Below are 20,100 nucleotides of genomic sequence, written 5' to 3'. Positions count from 1 at the left end.
CGCTGGGAAAAACATGACCTGGGCTACCAAATTCCGAATAGTTATGTACGAAATTGGACAGACACAAGAGAAACTATTATAAATGATTTTATTTTTTTTGTTCATCGACTTAAACCAAATATAGCATTACAGGCATGTTGGCTCTTTGTTTTCCAATTGTTGGTTACGTACAAAGTACACGCTTTTCATTTTCATTTTGATTTGACGGGGGCATTGGCCGCATCGACAACAGTGAGGCCTGTGAATGACAAGAGGAAACAATAGAGCTTCAAGGCTTTACGTAACAAAAATTACGTAACAGTTTCAGGCGTCAGTAGCTCATTTCAACCAACTCCTGCAGGGAAAAGGACAAAATTTCTCCTGACAATATTGAATTCATGTATAATTCACAGTATCACATAAAATGCCGTGAATAGTGAAAAAAACTCTCGAACAAGGTCAAATCTAACTAGATATTTTGACAAATACTCGGCATGAGTACCTTTCTTCACATACTGGGATCGAGCTGCGACAAAGTGCAGGCATCATCCAAAAGTACATGGGACATTGCATAATGAGGCGATGAACACTGGAGGACCGGAACTACACATTAACCAATCAGGAAGCTGTAAATTGAATAATACATAATAATGAGACCTAACACATGAGGTCTGTATTACCCCTATTTGTAACAATCAACCCTATTTGTAACAAAATTTAATTTCAAAAAAACTTTGCCATATATGTTGAAATATTAATAAAATATGCATATTTGTATGTTTTAGGGCAATTTTCTTTTTTTTTTCCTTGTCAAAACTCATTTTTCCGAACTGCTTTTGTTACAAATTGGGTTGATTGTTACAAATAGGGGTGACATGTATCACCCCTATTTGTAACAATCAACCCTATTTGTAACAAAATTTAATTTTCAAAAAAACTTTGCCATATATGTTGAAATATTAATGAAATATGCATATTTGTATGTTTGAGGGCAATTTTCCTTTTTTTTTCCTTGTCAAAACTCATTTTTCCGAAACTGCTTTTGTTACAAATTGGGTTGATTGTTACAAATAGGGGTGACATATGTCAACCCTATTTGTAACAATCAACCCTATTTGTAACAAAACCTAAATTTCAAAGAAACTTGGCCGTATTTGATGAAATCTTGATGAAATATACATATAAGTATGTTCGGGGACAATTTTCTTTGTTTTCCTTGTTGAAACTCATTTGTACGAAAATGCTCGTGAGATTAAATTTCGTTGTGCAGGTTCCTAGGGATAAGAGCCCTACTCGTAAGATATAATCAAGTCGTGCAGATACATGCCAAAGGTTTGTTTCGGGGCAATTTTCACCATTTTCGGTCAAAAATGTTAAAAATCTTGTTTTCTGACAGAAATCATACTAAACCTATATTTGGTTAACTTTTGTTACAAATTGGGTTGATTGTTACAAATAGGGTTGACGTGTCAACCCTATTTGTAACAATCAACCCTATTTGTAACAATCAACCCTATTTGTAACAAAATTTATACCAACTTGAAACAAAACCTAATTTTCTAAAAAACTTGGCCGTATTTGATGAAATCTTGATGAAATATACATATTAGTATGTTTTGGGGCAATTTTTATTTTTTCCTTGTCGAAACTTATTTTTCCGAAAATGCTCGTTAGATTAACTTTCGTTGTGCAGGTTGCCTAGTATAAGAGGCCTACTCGTAACATATTATCGAGTTGTGCAGATACATGCCAAAGGTTTTTTCGGGGCAATTTTCCCCAATTTCGGTCGAAAATGTTAAAAATCTTGTTTTCTGACAGAAATCATACTAAACCTATATTGGGTTAACTTTTGTTACAAATTGGGTTGATTGTTACAAATAGGGTTGACGTGTCAACCCTATTTGTAACAATCAACCCTATTTGTAACAATCAACCCTATTTGTAACAAAATTTAATAATTTTATAACAAAACCTAATTTTCAAAAAACTTGGCCGTATTTGATGAAATCTTGATGAAATATGCGTATTTAGGTCTATATTTTGGGGAAATATGTCGTTTTTGAAAAAAATAATGTTTTCTAAAATTGCGAGGTGGTTTGTTTTGAAATTTGTATACAGGTTTCTGGAGATAATTCTTTCAAGACGTATTGAATTGTGCTGATCTATGCACGACTATTTTTTGGCAATTTCGCCATTTTTGCTAAAAAAGCAGGTCAAAAATCTTCTTCTTAGAATCTACTCGTCCAATTGCTTTGACATTTTGTATGAAGGTTCCTTGTGGTGACATTTTACCTAATTTTCAGATAATTCATCACAGATACGGCCTTGGCATTTGTTTGGATTCATTTGAACCCTCAATGCGGCTGCTTTAATTTATACACTTGTTTTTATTGTAGGCTCTTGTTGGTTGTTTCGGCAAAAGGGTTTTAATTGCTTCCCACTTATCAAGTTCTTCCAAATATTTTGACGGGCTTTCTTTTTTATCCTTTGTTTTGATATGTGTTGAGCCTAAATGTTGTTGTGAAGATCAAGTCATTTTATGTTGTGAATGTTTGATTGTTTGTTTTTCTATTTACTTTTTTGAGTATGGTTTCTGTTTGGTTTATGTTGCCGTGCATATTGTGTCTATCAATTTGCTTGTGAAGAATTCTACTTTTTTCTTGAAATCGATTGGGTATTGCATGTAGGCGAGTATCTAAGAATTTCGCCTTTGATGGGTCCCTTAAAGGTTGTTTGTATAACCTGCTGTAGGGAGATTTTCACTGACAATTAACTGGGAGACAGAGACACAAGGGTAATTTCCCACTCGATGTTGCTGCCGAGCGCTGATGGATAAGTAACCCTATGACCTTTGATGAAGGGATGAGTCAAGTGCATGGCATATTTCGTATCATAAACCTCAAGAGGTAGACTATCATAAACGATGTTATTATCTGCATCGGCCGCACCACTTTTTAGATTCGGAGATTTTCGTTCTGAATACTCTTCAGAATCACGTTTCATCTCTACTTTTTATGTTCATAGGGATCACGATAACATTCAATAAAATTATGATTACTCACTTCCAGAAGTATCTGTCCCTCGAATTCTAAAACAATGCACTTGATTATATTTTTTGTGATATTCTAAACTACTCGGTTATTTGGGTGACCGATACTATAAGGTCAAATACCAGATCGAAGGTATCTGGAACATAAACGACTCCACTATCTAGCTTTGGACACCATATGTGTAGTGTCTCACCTATCTGTGCCTGGCTTGAATTATGAGTAACTACATGATGGGTCCTTTCTGCCTTAATTCCATGTGGTTTTCGGCTGCTGAAGCTTGATAAAATTATCGATTTTACGGCATTGCCATTGCTGTACGGCATTATTATTGAGGTAATATTGAGAAAAATACGACTGAAGGAGGAAAATATCGAACTCAAGGCCGACGTGATTGAAAGTTTTTTAAAATTTAAAGTTTGATGATGATTTAAGTTACTATGAAGCATCCTTTACAGAGGCCGACCAAAGTCTCGGTGGCCTGCAGATGGATAGGAAGGCAAAAGAAAAAAGTTGTCGTGTTCCGATAACCCGACCTACCCTATTATTTTGCCTGCGACCCAAAACTTTTTAGCGCAACGTAAACACGGAAGTAACATAAAGACAGAAACCCCCCGTAAAATCACGTGTTCGTCACCTGATATTTGATTTTTGCTTGGGACGTCGACGTCTTTTATGTATTTAGTCCTTTAATATGTATGATACGCTTTTTCTGGAAATGTTGTGGTAAGTATTAGATCGCCCTGGACCCCTGAAAAGTGCATATTTAAAAGAAAATATAGGGGAAAAAAACCAGCCGACCTACCTGCCCTGTTTTGAAACCATGTTATTGGAAGAGCAAAATTTTTTTTTTTTGGTTTTACGAATTACAAATAGCGTTAACTTTTGATACAAATAGGGTTAGTATGACTTCTGTCAGTAAAGAAGATTTGTTTTGCATTTTTGACCAAAATTAGTGACTGATGCCGCCCACCAAATTTTGGCATGTATCTGAAAAACATGATTACCTGTTAGATGGAGGCCTTTATCCCTAAAAACCTGCGAGCCGAAAATTTTATCTAATGAGTAGTTAAATGAGTTTCGACATGGAAAAAACAAAGAAAATTGCCCCCGAAAATACTAATATGTATATTTCATCAAGATTTCATCAAATACGGCCGAGTTTTTTTGAAAATTAGCTTTTGTCACAAATTGGTTAAACTTTGTTACAAATAGGGTTGATTGTTACAAATAGGGTTGATTGTTACAAATAGGGTTGACACGTCAACCCTATTTGTAACAATCAACCCAATTTGTAACAAACTTTAACCCCATATAGGTTTAGTAAGATTTCGGTCAGAAAACAAGATTTTTAACATTTTTGACCGAAATTGGTGAATTTTGGCCCGAAACAAACTTCTCGCATATATCTGCACAACTTGATTATATCTTACGAGTAGGTCTCTTATCCCTAGGAACCTGCACAACAACATTTAATCTAACGAGCATTTTCGGAAAAAAATGAGTTTCGACATGGAAAAAAATAAAAATTGCCCCAAACATATAAATATGTATATTTCATCAAGATTTCATCAAATACGGCCAAGTTTTTTGAAAATAGGTTTTGTCTTGGTTATTGTTACAAATGGTTGATTGTTACAAATAGGGTTGATTGTTACAAATAGGGTTGACACGTCAACCCTATTTGTAACAATCAACCCAATTTGTAACAAAAGTTAACCCAATATAGGTTTAGTATGATTTCGGTCAGAAAACAAGATTTTTAACATTTTTGACCGAAATTGGTGAAAATTGCCCCGAAACAAACCTATCTGCACAACTCGATTATATCTTACGAGTAGGCCTCTTATACTAGGCAACCTGCACAACGAAAGTTAATCTAACGAGCATTTTCGGAAAAAATGAGTTTCGACAAGGAAAAAATAAAAATTGCCCCAAAACATACTAATATGTATATTTTATCAAGATTTCATCAAATACGGCCAAGTTTTTTAGAAAATTAGGTTTTGTTACAAGTTGGTTAAATTTTGTTACAAATAGGGTTGATTGTTACAAATAGGGTTGATTGTTACAAATAGGGTTGACACGTCAACCCTATTTGTAACAATCAACCCAATTTGTAACAAAAGTTAACCCGATATAGGTTTAGTATGATTTCTGTCAGAAAACCAGATTTTTAACATTTTTGACCGAAATTGGGAAAATTGCCCCGAAACAAACCTATCTGCTCGACTTGATTATATCTTACGAGTATGACTCTTATCCCAGGCAACCTGCACAACGAAAGTTAATCGAACGGCCATTTTCGGAAAAAATGAGTTTCGACAAGGAAAAAATAAAAATTGCCCCAAAACATACTAGTATGTACATTTCATCAAGATTTCATCAAATACGGCCAAGTTTTGTAGAAAATTAGGTTTTGTTTCAAGTTGGTTAAATTTTGTTACAAATAGGGTTGATTGTTACAAATAGGGTTGACACGTCAACCCTATTTGTAACAATCAACCCAATTTGTAACAAATGTTAACCCCCATATAGGTTTAGTATGATTTTGGTCAGAAAACAAGATTTTTAACATATTTGACCGAAAATGGTGAAAATTGCCCCGAAACAAACCTTTGGCATGTATCTGCACGACTTGATTATATCTTACGAGTAGGGCTCTTATCCCTAGGAACCTGCAAAACGAAAGTTAATCTCACGAGCATTTTCGTACAAATGAGTTTCAACAAGGAAAACAAAGAAAATTGTCCCCGAACATACTTATATGTATATTTCATCAAGATTTCATCAAATACGGCCAAGTTTCTTTGAAATTTAGGTTTTGTTACAAATAGGGTTGATTGTTACAAATAGGGTTGACATATGTCACCCCTATTTGTAACAATCAACCCAATTTGTAACAAAAGCAGTTTCGGAAAAATGAGTTTTGACAAGGAAAAAAAAAGAAAATTGCCCTCAAACCTACAAATATGCATATTTCATTAATATTTCAATATATATAGCAAAGTTATTTTGAAAATTAAATTTTGTTACAAATAGGGTTGATTGTTACAAATAGGGGTAATACAAGGTCCCTCCACTGACTGCTCCGAAAGTGGACCTTAGAGAAGCGGATTAATCAATCAGAGCATGGAGTACATGTGTGTAGGACGTGTAATGTAGGTCATTTGAAACAGGACTAATTGAACATTTAAGGATTATACATCAATCAGGAAAGCATCCAACACATAAACGTTAATGATCAATTGATATATATGTTGTTGAAAAAAAAACAATAATAGTTTCACTCAACGAATATTGAAGCCTTTCACTCGCATGTGAAATGTCATTGATTTAAAAACAATTGCCTTTAAGTGCCATACTATGTTTAAATACTAAACAGTAGAGCTAGATTCACTGCCTACCTTGTGATTGGCCTTTCTAATGTTGATTTATGACGTCGACTGAATAAATTCATGTTGCTTATTAGTTGGGTAGTTTCGACGACCGTCTTCAATCAAGAACCAAAGTGTCTAGATTACTTGCTTGGCACATTGTGTTTTACGTGCCATATATCAAAATTGCTGATTAAACAAACTTATGACGTCCTTGTGGGTAATAAATCGTATAGAATAGAAAACTGCACACAATCATTTATTCCAAATAAAAATCGTTCCTGCCGGTACCTTTTACACTAAGCACATATGAAAGATGCAAGAAACATAATATATGTTAAGTGATAGTTGTATTAATAGGATATATGGTATTGGAAATGATAATATGAATCACATATCTCAATGTCTATCTGGTTTTAACACGATTGGAACTAATTTGGGATGATTGGATTTTCATATTTTAAAAATTTCTCAGAGGTGTTAGGTGCCCTTTGGCTGATTATTGCAATATTACAAATTCTTCATAAAAAAACAATTGTGTAATTTATAAAGAAAAGCAGATGAGCTTACAATGGCAGATCAAACAGAATATACTTCACCATCCAATTATCCCAAAATTACTTCCAATCGTGTTTTTTATAGACGAAAGATTGATGTATTTTTTCTTTAATTGCAAAATAGTTACAAAAAGGTACAGGCATATACAATATAACATTGAACACTGGACTTGGCTAAAGCAGAAGTATCACAAACATTGCTAGAGGGTTGATATTATATATGTCACCCGAACATTTACATGTGTGCTTGTGGTACTACCATTATATTGTAGAAAGGCTATTCAATTACATACTGCAATTTAAATCGGTCCCAAATAAATGTGGATGCAAATCGAATAATATCTACCAACACGAAAAACAACGAAAATTAGACCAAAAAAAATTCAATTTATACCCTCTTCAGTAGAATCTGAAATTCAAAACCTAAAAGGGTGTGATTTTAACAACCAAACGAAACTGCATTATCATCAGCTTCTTGCGGATAATGTGTGATCTAGGATTCACACACATTACTTTTTTTATCACGTTATAGTAACATCGGTGCAAGGGTAAGGAGTCATTGTACATTAAGGTTTAATGTGGAAGTGTGTACATTGGTGCTACATAATCACGTATTTATTGTGTCTTCCCGTATTGCGACAGATCGCCTTAGTATACAATACAATATTCTGAAGAAAATTCAATTATAATAAGCAATAATAATTGTGTTCGAAGGTCTATCAAAGTGTATTGAATGTGTTGTTGGTTTAAGGTCACTGCTCTCTATATATTGAGGGCAGGTAATGTGAAGGCCATTGACGAGTTTAATATTTGGACAAGGGAACATTCAAGAAGTATTATGCATGTTTATATGTAGTTCAGATTATGCTAACAATATGTACTAAAAGAGATTATTTTCGAGTCTGAAGCATTTTGCGATGTTCGTCACAAACCCAAATAATTCTTTCCCCATGTGCTACAGGGATAAGGTCGCCAAATTTATTGTCTTCATCGCTTTTCCCGAGAAATCTTTGAAATTCCCGTCGACTAAGACCTTCTGTACTTATCTCCAACTCTTTCTCAGATTCCTCATGGGGTTCATTTCGTATTTCGCTCAATGCAGGACACTGACTTCCGAAATCGTTGATGAAGTCTGAAAGCAAGGCATTTGCTACTGTTGCGACATCAGACACGGTTGCTGCAGCCGATGTTGGGCCAGGAATAAAACTCAACAAACGGCCAGCCTTCTGGATGATTTTCAATACCCTACAGATGTGTTTGCCATACTTTTCAATAAAGCTGTTCAATTTGCGGATTCGATATCCTGGAGAATCTACAAAGTGCAATGATCCAGGACATTCGCAAAGTAAGTGAACGGCATAGCCATCATAAAGATGGGACAAAACTTTGTGTGCCAATTGGGCTAATGCAGACATGGCACCGGTGTTTACAGGTAAAATTATGAAACGACTCGGGCAATGCATATCATTATGCACATCAAGTGTGTCACTGTGGAAATCTGTTCTGTTAACACCATTCCATAGTAACAAATCATCCCTACTATCAAAAATGTGATCCTTAAACTTACGACAAATTTGAGAATCGCCACTTTTTATGATTGTCCCAATATCGTCTTTGCGCAGCTTAACACAGCGGGGACAGGCCAGTGTTTCGGCGATATTCATGTCGACATTCTTGTACAAATGACTCTTGCTAACACCGGTAACAATGTCTTTAAGTTTATTTAAGATACAACAAGCCTGTGGTCCCCTTGCACTGATTAGGATACAGTTGCTATGGTAAAGCATCTCATATCGAACATGATGTGCAGCATTCGCATAAGAAGTGCTTAATTTGCTACATTCAGAACAAAGTGGCACAGTTTCGTGACACAGAAAGACGATGTTGTTTCTTGTGTATGTAGGTTTTATCCCCTGTACGAAGTCCATTCCCTTGTTAACTGCAACTATCAGATCACAGAAAAATAGGGGTGGAAGAAAACCGAATCTACACAACAGGCTAGCCTGTCTCTGTCCCTGTTTTGGATAGGGAAACCAGTCTTCACGATTGGGCTGGCCAACTGGTAGCTTACAGGGAAACAAATATTGCTGCTTTGATTCAGGGATGGTATCTTGACTTTGTTTGTCACCGTAAGGGAAACAAATACGCATCGATACAAACACTTCCAAAAGATCACCGTGATGCTTAATATCAACATTTTTCCAAGCTTTCTTCAAGTTTTGCATGTTTAATATTCCATTACTGTCTATGTATTCTTCGGTACGCCCGTCCTCCCTGTCATATGATATCAATGTCCTCAATATATTTGCTAACCACTGAGCATCTAGAACGACAATGTTATCCTTGAGACCATTTCCTGATTTTGACCTGTCTAAAACGATGTCACCTTGACTACAAAGAAAGCTTGTTGCATTCTGTATTGCTTTCTGATTCTCAATTCCAGTATCGATGGCGATAGTTTCATACTCATGATACGATATCAGTTGATTTGTACGTTTCAAACCTTCGGATTTAAGTTTTCCTCGAAGAAGATGCCACCTTTCTGGAATATTTGGATTTGACGACTTTATAGTATCGGAGCTTACTTTTGTCAATTTTTTTTCTACTTGCTGTATGCTTTTGTTTTCACTTGAAAACATACGTTTCGGGAATCTTTCCGTACAGGAAACCTCAAAGTATCCGAGAATGTGAGGTAATGATACGATGACCCCGTCCACATAATCAGTTTCTGTGACATCTTCAAGATCTTCTTCAGCTTCATGAACAACGTAGCCAGCTAGCCCACTATAATCACTCTTTCTACTAACTTTTTCTGGATTATTACATATCAGACAATTTGCATTGGGACTTTTTGCATAATGCCAAAGATGATATTTTCTTACCCCATTTATTTGCTCGCGAAACCTCTGCCATATGACTTCGAGCACATCTTTGTTCAACATAGGTGCATCAGCATGGGTACCAACCAACAAAACTGCGGAATTTGGTGCGTAAGAGAAAATTGTCTGCAACCACAGTTTTACTCTGCCGACCTGGTGCAACGAGGAAGTGTTTGTTACTGATGTGCCTATGGAAAATTTACTCAGATCAAATACGACAAGGAAAACACTATCATCTGTAATGAACAGTGAGTGCGATTCCAGAAAATCGACATCTCCTGCAAAGTCAAAGATCGTTAACTTTAAAGACGTCTTACCCAGGAATAATTCAGAGACTGTGATGCCATCTGTTTTCTGAACTTCTTGTTGTTTATCTCCAGTCAGTGCTTTTACAAGACTTGTTTTTCCAACGCCTTCATGACCTACCAGTATGACCTTAACGTTGTCATTAGGTATTGTCTTTGAATCTAAAAATTCCTTTAGATAACTAATAATAGCATCCCTACCATCTTTCATGATATCTCTTGGTATGTTCAGAGATGGGTTACCTTTTATGTCTAAGTCTTGGCACTCAGCCAGATTACATAATGACGGCGGCATTCTTTGAATTGAGTTGTTACTCACGTTTAACACTTCTAATCCAGAAATTGAACCAATATCTTCCTGTAGCGCAGTCAAACCATTGTCATTGAGAATGAGTTGTTTTACTCTGTCACAGGCAATGTGGATATATTTCATCATATTCTCATTAGAAGCTGCAGTGCGCTTTTCAACCTTGAGAGTGCAGTGACTTATGTTAAGAATATCGAGTGAACAAGACAATTTGATAGACCATGGTACACGTATGATGCTATCAACACATTGGAATATTTTGATAAACTGCAAAGGCCACGACATGACCTTCTCATGATCAAATGATCTGATACTGAACAAACATACTGCATGAGAGTTTGGTACCTTTTTTACATTCTTCATATCAACGTCAAATAAAATAATTGAACTTAATATATGCTCCTTCATTAACTTATCAGTTAACTTCAACAATGCTGTGTTGTCACTGAAAACCACCAATGACGCTGTGTGGCCTTCCTTGTACCATGATGTCAATGTGCTGGACGCTTTTTCATCACAAATATCAACGGATTGTGTATCCACATCAGGCGAGTCAATCACAAACTTTCCAAGTTTTCCGATCTTCTTTAAACGTTTCTATTTAGGAGAAACAGAATATTCAGATTACACTTCAAAACGTACAGCAAACACTTTCTAAAAATCTAAAGTCACCACTTAGGTGATATTACAGACATAAGTACGCCTCACTTAGCCATGTCTCCTGTTGAAGTTAAAGAAAATACATGTGATCTAAAGATCATCGATTTGTGGTATTACGGTCGTTGCGCAAAGAGTATTTCTGGGCTGAAAGAATACAGATATCGCAGAATAATACGGAATAATATGCACAAGCTACTAATTTGTTGTTTCTTGCAAATAAATGTAGTTCCTTTAAACCGTTCCGTGTTTTAAACGAGTATTTTTTCCTAACATTATTCATTCATAACTTGTGGAATTTACATGCGTAGCAATCCCGCGTTTTTATTTTCGTTGGGATTTTTGTCATTCTGCTCCGTTACAACATTAATGTTTAGTGCCTTTGAAGGCTACTGTGCTATTGTATCAACAATGATTGTTGTTGTAGCAACAATGACATCAACATTGACATTGTAGCAACAATGTCAATGACATATTGTCCGAAGGAGAGTCAATAGGGTCTTGGAAAGAACATGAAACTACACAAAGGTAACATAACTAAACAAAACAGGCGACCTGGCGGCCGTTATACATGTAGCTCCACTGCATTATGTAAAGAACAACTATTTTTGACATATGTGTAGATGAAGGAAGCGGAAATAGTTTATAGCTCATTCAGTGGCCGGACAAAAATGGCACAAATTGCTGCAAAAATACACAATGGAAGATGTTTTCAGAACTTTAACATATCAGATAAAGATCATCTCTAAGAACATTTCAACCAATGCTATCTGATGAGTAGTTGTTTTGAGAATCAAATTTTCTGATCAAACATGGCAATAATTGCCCCCCCAAATAAAATTGCTGACAAATTGCAGATTTTGTCATCAATTCAATTATCAATTTTTTGACCAAAACAGCCTTAAAAATACAAATTTCTGCACAGTTTCAATAATGTGACAAAGATTGTCCTTGGAACTTTGTACCAAATATCAAAGCTATCTGACCTCTGAGGAAGAATATTTTTAATTTATTTTGATCAAAACTGACAAAAATTGCCTTTAAAATACAAATATGCAAATTTCACCACTGTTTTCACAAATCTCGCTGGAATCACTCTAAGTAAACTGCATATGAAGTTTCGAAAGCATTCAACGTGCGGTTTCAGAGAAGATTTTTTTTACTAAAATAGCAAAAAATGCCCGCGAAGTACTAATATGCAAATTTAACAACGATTTGAACAAACCTAAGCGAGATAACCTCAAGTGAACTGCAAATCAAATTTCCAAGAATTTGGTCTTGCAGTTTCAGAGAAGAAGGCAATTTTTGACGTACGCCAGTCGCTGGACAATTGGCGACAGACGACCACGAGTGACGACGACGGAAACTCAGCCTATTTGATGAGCTTCGCGTCGCTGACAGTGGAAATAAAAAACATAGAACAAAATGGTCGCATGAATTGATTTCTATACCTTATTTGGTATAAATTTTGAAGTAAGGTATGTATATACGTATTTCGATTGTGGGGTAAACTATTGTTGTTTGTTTACATTGACGAGCACATGGAAGATCGATGCTAAAACGTATGGTGTAATTAAATTGATGACTTAGACGCGGGTTTTTGTGACGTAGAGGACCAAATGATAAATGCCGTATAATAATGTCGAGAGAGAACAATCTAGGCTTATGCATTTGACAAGTTATTTTATCGCATAAGTAATGCATGGGCTCATCTGATGTATCATCCGACACGGATGAAATATTCATAAAGGAGTGTACATATATATTGAAGGGAAAGACAGCTGGTAAAGTTTTTAGAGCAAATGAACAGTAATTAACAACTCCGTATTGTAATCAAGCAATCCTGCAAATTACATTACAGGTGTAAACAAAGTATCCATTGATCTTGAGAAATTGTACAAACGTTACACATATATCCTAGCTCGGCGTGTTTGTGAGAGCTGTCGTTACATAATACGTGGCCAGATTTACCGAGCGCAAAAATACTGGCTTGCGAAGTGTAAAAAACAAAACTAAATTACATTTACTGCTACCCTTATAGTCGTGTGACCTCATTTGCATCTTAAAAGATAAGGAAGCGGTGTACAGAAAATCCAAAAGAGGCCTGGTTAGTCATCGTGAATTTTCTGAGGCTCGTGCAGCATTTCAACGAGCTAATAAGATCAAACACTCCGATTACATCACTTCTTTGGAATTTGATATCAACAATAACTGTAAACGTTTTGGAGTTACATTAGAACTAAAAATAATATTCGGTCCATGTTTAGTACAGTAAGCAATGGCAATACACATGACGAAAGTTCACATTCAGCAGCGGAACTTTTAACCAACACTTTAGTTCCGTTTTTACAAAAGACGATGATTCGGTTGAATACCCTGTCTTTAGTGATGTCATAAATGATTCACTGTCGTTCATTCCTGTATCACTGGAAGAAGTGTACAAACAGTTGACTCAAGTAAATATACATAAGGCAATTGGACCTGATAACATTTCTGGTGTTATCTTGAAAGAGTGTGCTGAGGAGTTATCCTACCCTTTACACACAATTTTTTGATCGTTCACTTTCCGAAGGTAAATTCCCGGTTCGCTTCAAAGAAGCAAATGTAATTCCAATTCACAAATCCGGTGACAGGTCAAAGTAACAAATTACAGACCCGTTTCCCTCCTTCCTCTTATAAGTAAATTATTTGAAAGGGTGTATATCAATATGTATATTCTCACGTTAAACAGGGCCTGTGTGACTCTCAGCACGGGTTCATGAAAAACAGATCCGTGCAAACCAACCTGGTTCAATATTCGGATTTTATTGCAGAGGTATTAAATAATAGGGGCCAGGTTGATGCTATTTACACAGACTTTAGCAAAGCATTTGATAAAGTCAGTCATAAACTTCTAACTTATAAGTTGAAACACTACGGTGTGAGTGGCACAGTTTTAAATTGGTTCAACTCATACTTGTCCAACAGACGTCAACGGGTTATCGTCGACGGATGTTCGTCTTCATGGAGCCCCGTAACTTCTGGTGTCCCACAGGGGTCACTACTGGGCCCTTTACTTTTTATAATTTTTATTAATGATATGGGTACAGTGTGTAGACACTCGTTATGTTCTATGTACGCTGATGATGCTAAAATTTACAAAATTACAAAATTACAAAATATTACAAAATTGTTACAAGAGGATATTAAGCGACTTAACGAGTGGTGTTTAACCTGGAAAATAACTTTAAATAACTCTAAATGCTCATTGATTTATTTTACTAGAAAGAAGGTTCCTTTTATTTTTCACTATTCATTAAATAATATCCAACTAGAAAGAGTTGATAAAATTAAGGATCTTGGGGTAATATTTGCTAGTGATTTGAGTTTTTCCATGCATGTTTCCACAATTATCAGTAAAGCTTTTCGCATGCTTGGCTTCATTAAGCGGAGTTGTAATACTTTTTCCAATATCAACTCCCTCAATTCACTGTACATAGTTTATATAAGAAGCATTTTGGAATATGCGTCTGTAGTGTGGTCTCCTTGGCAAAAACAACAACAGGATAATATAGAACGAGTACAAATGAAATTCATTAAGTTTCTTTGCTTCAAAACTAATCACCCTTACAACAGTAATAATTATGAAGAGTTGTGTCAGCATTTTAATCTTTCACCTCTATATCATCGGAGACGATTTTTAGATACAATATTTTTATATAAATGTTTAAATAATATGTATGACTGTCCCCTTATTGTTTCTCGTATTACTTATAATGTCCCCAGAAAACTACTAGAACTCGCACAGTCTTTAGACTTCCAGTTAGCAAACTCAATGTTTTTAAGTACTCCGCTTTACAAAGATGTATGAGCACTTTAAATGAACTGTGCACTTCAAACCCCGCTATTGACATTTTTTTCATTTTACGGAAGTTTTAGACGCTTGGTAAAACTGTCATGTTGAATTGGTAGACTCTTTTGTTTGTTTTTCAGTTCTGTACTGTGGGTTGTATATTTGTATTTTTTTAAATTTTTGTATTTTTAAAATTTATGTTTTTAGGAGCCTGTAAATGGGACTTGTCCCGTTGGTCGTCTTTGAAATAAATAAATAAAAAATAAATAAGTTTGGTTGTTTGTTTTATCTAAAACTTGTTTGCCTACATAACCAAACCTACGTATATAGCCACGTCTATTCGAGAAGTCATAATAGTCCGGTACGTACATGGTAGCTGCTATCCCGTTTACTCGTATCAAGGGCCGGTAATAACGGACGTGCAGGCGAGTGGTAGATAGTGGGTCGATTAGTTTAATCACGATATTTCGACGGTACATAGTTACCCCTATGTGTAACAATCAACCCTATTTGAAAAACCAGCCCAATTTGAAAAAAAAAAATCGCCATTTGTAACTCTAACCCAATGTGTAACAAAACTTAATCATGTAGGTAATAATAACATAATTTGTAAAGTACTTGACAGTTTTGTGTAAATTTTGATGAAATTTGCATATTTGTATATTTGTATGTTTAGGGGCAATTTTCCTGTTTTGTCCTTGTCGAAACGCATTTACTAACACAGTAAGAGGTGAAGACTAATCTGAAAATGGCATATCAAATCGTGACTCCCCTCTTACTGCCTTAGCCAATTACAGGGTGTCATTCAAACGATAATATCATTCAACACTTGAATATTATTATAATAAAATAACTTGGCAAGATTTTTGTTAAGTAACAGGCTAATAAATCTTGTATTGGCAAATTGGAGATTGCGTGTGCTAACATATATCAGCTATTTTTGTGCATATAAAGATAAAATACAAACAAACTCATTAAAATCAGCTGAGTGGCAAGCTGCATTATGTACCATGTATTCATAAACGTTTGTATAGATTAAAGAAAATTTAATGCAATATGGAATTCATGGCACAAAAGTACTTTGTAGTTTTATGTGACGTTTAAAATAATATACTAATTAAATAAATATTTACCTTTATTGATATGTCAACAGGTGCCAGACTGAGCAGTAGAATGATGACACGCAGATATCGGCTGTGTTCCTGGTTATCCTGTGACAAGTGTTATTATAAATATCTTAGTTTGCACCGGGACCGAACGTAAACGTGCTCGTTTATTATATTTCATTAACGTCAAACTATTGTCACGTTGCTCACTACAGTTTTGCTATATTCACAGTTCCCAAGGGAACGATATAAGAGAACATTACGGGTTCACTGATATCGCCCGTAGAATTATGCATGTATATGTACTGTAAGTATGAATAAAGCATCAGAAAACACCATAGAAACTGAAAGATATTTCAGATGTAATTTACATGATATGCAACATTATTATCAGACATCCACCTAACTTACTTTGTAACGTTTTACCAATATGTCCAAAGGTGTGTCTCCGTCCTGAAATATAAAATTTCGAAATAGACTTTGGAAGACTTTAAATTTAAGACTGTGTAATAGAAAACTCGATGACAGATCACATGCTTAGTTATTACACTGCATCAGAACAATACCATGATTCACGCTGTAAAATACGTAGGGTAAGTTAGCCATTGGAAGGTATTGTATTAATGCTTCACAGTCGCATGCACTATGGCGAGAAGAAAAGACAATAGTGTCTATCAGCATACTAAGTAAAGCCAATTTTCGTGTAAAGTTTGGGTAAAAGTTGCATCTTTAAAAAATACACCATAGAAATGTGACCAATATCACTGCAAACATTTTCTCTAATGTCATTCGATTTGCACTGAAACTATTTAAGAATTTGGAAAAACCAATGAACAAACACGAAATATTTTATACCATATTCTAATGGATATGCTCATTACCTTTGCAAAAATGTTGTCACATCATGTTAATGTGCATTTTGAATCAATGCTAGTTGATATAAGCACATGAAAAGTTCCCGACACAGTTTTTGTTTTTGTTTTTGATTTTTTCCGAAATGAAAAGACGCCAAAGATAACTGATATGTTTAGAATTCCATTCGACTAAACTCGGCAATTATGTCTTACTAAATGTGAAAGTCAACGTAGTAATGTTTTGGGTGATTGTAAAGCCTGTCAGCTTACGTGAAGCATATGTGTCTGAAAGAGTTTTCAATGTCAAAAGCTGGATTATTGTCTCGACCCTGAACTTTGTGACCCCAATTAACTTGTGAAATCTCTCTTATGCTAAATAGAAGGGCAGAACGAGTTGTAAAGATTCCCAAATTTTATACCTAGAATATGTCTCTCGTTACTTGCATCACGGACAACACCTTCAACCTTCTTTTCCTTTACCAGATTGCACATCTTGGATCAGTGCATTGTCCAAAATATTCGCATTCCCGACAAATAAAACAAAACCACAACACAAAGCCAAGGAGGCAAAAAAGACCTATAAATGTGATTTCTGACTCCTTCTGTCACTAAATGGAAGGCCAAACAAGGTTTGCTTAATTCATTCTATAAATATACTCGTATCAAGGTAATTGTTACAAAAACATCACACACTTGGGAGGTATTTGACTCGATACGGACCAAACGTCATATGCCAATTTTTTGTATTATCATGAAATACGTCGAGGGGCCGTATACTCGATACCTTTCGCCAATCATCCCTGCACAAAATGAACACAAGGCCATTGGAATATAATGACATTGACGGTGCAGTTGCTCGCGATATTTACATGCACAACGGGTGGTATGGTGATTTCATCAACTGAATAACCATCTACTGCATGTATGGCTGCATTAAGTCGCTTAATCTTAATTTATGTAAATTTTAAAGTTAAAGTCCACAATTCGGATAATGGTTTAAAATCTCCATTTTTTTCCACAGTACGACACACAAGGGTGTTCCCCTCTATATTACTCAATTCCTAGACACACCAAGACATGGGAGAAGCAGTAACTTAGACGATGGCAATGGAAGTTCGTCCACAATGGACATTCGTAATGAATTCTGATTTGTTTTATGTGAGTCTTTACTAACAGAAGTCGATATGTGGGATTCAATGTTATGTAGACTCTCTGTACCAGATAGTTGTGACATAGGTACATTACCGATGCTGTCTAATATAATATATGTCTCTTTTTCACAATTAATTCTCTTTCCATCTTCTAAGTTCAGAATAACTTCTGTTGACATCGCACAGTAGAGGTTAGTTTATGCTCACTTGTCAATAGTCAGACGATTTATTTTAAAATGCAAATTTGAAAAGAACAGGAATGATGGTTGCCCGCTTGGTGCCATAATTGCCGATATCAGATGCCAGCGTTGACGAAGACCTTCTGTTATACACATCTTGGCAGAATGCCAGCATATCACTCAACGGTATTCGATAATTCCTGTTCATGCAGGGAAGGGCTGCATCATTCCTTATCGTATATTGCATCAACAATTAAGCTAATGATACAACACATCATGACTGAAAAATAATTCCTGTACCCCATAACATGGCTAATTCGGGTCATAGGGTTCTTTTACTATTTCATTTATTTTCAATAAAACATTTTTCCGTGCATCCAGGATTTTCCTTTAGACGTCATTTAATACCACATCAGGGATTAAGCTACCATCTTTTAATTACCATTAGTTCATTTTCGCTATGGTTTCATTTAATTTGAGAGAAAACCTGTAGAAACAGTGGCAGAAATATACAATCTCAACTTCAAGGGGTACTACCGAATAACTACTCATGGTCAATACATTCGCTTTAACTTTTCCCAGCGGAAAATGATATAAAAATGTTGTCCGTAAGAGACCACTTATCTTAAGATTTCAACTTTAAAACTCTTCGATGGGCCACAAAAGGTATGCGCATAATCAATATGAAGACACCATTATTGGCACCATGGTCGGTCACTCCACTCCATATTGATAATAAGTTTCAGTGAAACGTGACCACTTTTCATTGAAGCCAATTGCGACGGTATCATCGGAGACTGTGGGTCATCATGCAATTAACATTCTCGCCGTACGCAACCGCAGGAATTTATTTTATTTATTTATTTATTTATTTATTTATTTATTTATTATTTATTTATTTATTTATTTATTTATTTATTTATTTATTCGGAAGACCAACAGGAATAAAAATCCCAATTACAGGCTCCGCTCGACATAAAAAGAAATACAAGCACAATCACACAAAAATAAACAATAAAAACAATATATACAATAAAAACAGACAATTGCGATTCACAAACGAGATCATGTATAAAAATAATTCTTTACACTATTTAAAAAAAGACTAAATCTCTCAAAAATATCAATATTTGGATTTTATTTGCAATTTCGTTAAAAGTGGACAGAGCACGTGGAATGGAAGAGTACTTGCGAACATTAATTCTGGTTGCTGGTACCCGAAACGGACAGTTAAACCTTAAAGTTCGTTGAACATTAAGTGGGATTTGAGCTGTTAACCACAGAATGAATACATTTGTATAAAAAACAGAGAACAGAAACTTTTCTACGATTAAAAAGGGAGGTAGTTTGAAAAATGTGCATAATTTTCTATACTCTGAAGAACAGTAAGGTATGTTTTGTTTAAAGCATCAGTATCTGATAAATTTCTTTTGAACACGTTCAACTTTATCAACTAAGTTCTTTTGCCATGGATTCCATATAACAGAACAGAAATCGAGGCAGCTCCGTACCAAATAAATGTACACGGCCATCACTGACTTTACATTATGGAAATCTTGACAATTGCGTTTTAAGAAACCTAGATTGCGCATTGCTTTCTTGACGACAGTATCAATGTGCTCAATGTGCTCGGAATGTGCTCGGAAAAATCCATGGAGCCACAAAGTATGACACCAAGGTCCTTGATTGACGTATAACGTGTGATTAGAGTTGTATTAATTGAGTAATTAAAAGAATCATCTTAGTCTTAGTATTATTATGAGTTCATCTAAAAGTACATTGTAACAACGAATTCATCGTTTGTTAGATTTTTCCCGAAACCCTAGGCTGCTAAATCTCGATTCCCTTCACCAGGGCCTCCCAGCTACAT

At 35.3% G+C, this 20,100-nt stretch overlaps 2 protein-coding genes across 2 annotated transcripts in view; both read right to left on the bottom strand.

Annotated features, from left to right (window-relative positions):
* LOC139124992 (death-associated protein kinase 1-like) overlaps positions 1-20,100 on the bottom strand; it is a 353,067-nt gene that overhangs the window by 179,232 nt on the left and 153,735 nt on the right. The gene's annotated exons all lie outside the window — the stretch shown is intronic.
* Positions 9,777-20,100, bottom strand: part of LOC139125093 (26S proteasome non-ATPase regulatory subunit 10-like) — a 107,049-nt gene continuing 96,725 nt past the window's right edge. The window contains exons 7-9 of the mRNA XM_070691200.1: positions 16,449-16,499; positions 16,074-16,151; positions 9,777-11,048 (exon numbers count right to left, since the gene is read on the bottom strand). Coding sequence (XP_070547301.1) covers positions 16,449-16,499 — 51 coding nt within the window. The 3' untranslated portion in view covers positions 9,777-11,048; positions 16,074-16,151. The remainder of the gene's footprint in view (positions 11,049-16,073; positions 16,152-16,448; positions 16,500-20,100) is intronic.

Source organism: Ptychodera flava (genome assembly GCF_041260155.1).
Source record: "Ptychodera flava strain L36383 chromosome 23 unlocalized genomic scaffold, AS_Pfla_20210202 Scaffold_24__1_contigs__length_23054250_pilon, whole genome shotgun sequence".
Classification (NCBI taxonomy): Eukaryota; Metazoa; Hemichordata; class Enteropneusta; family Ptychoderidae; genus Ptychodera; species Ptychodera flava.
This window is presented reverse-complemented; position numbering and strand designations above follow the sequence as displayed.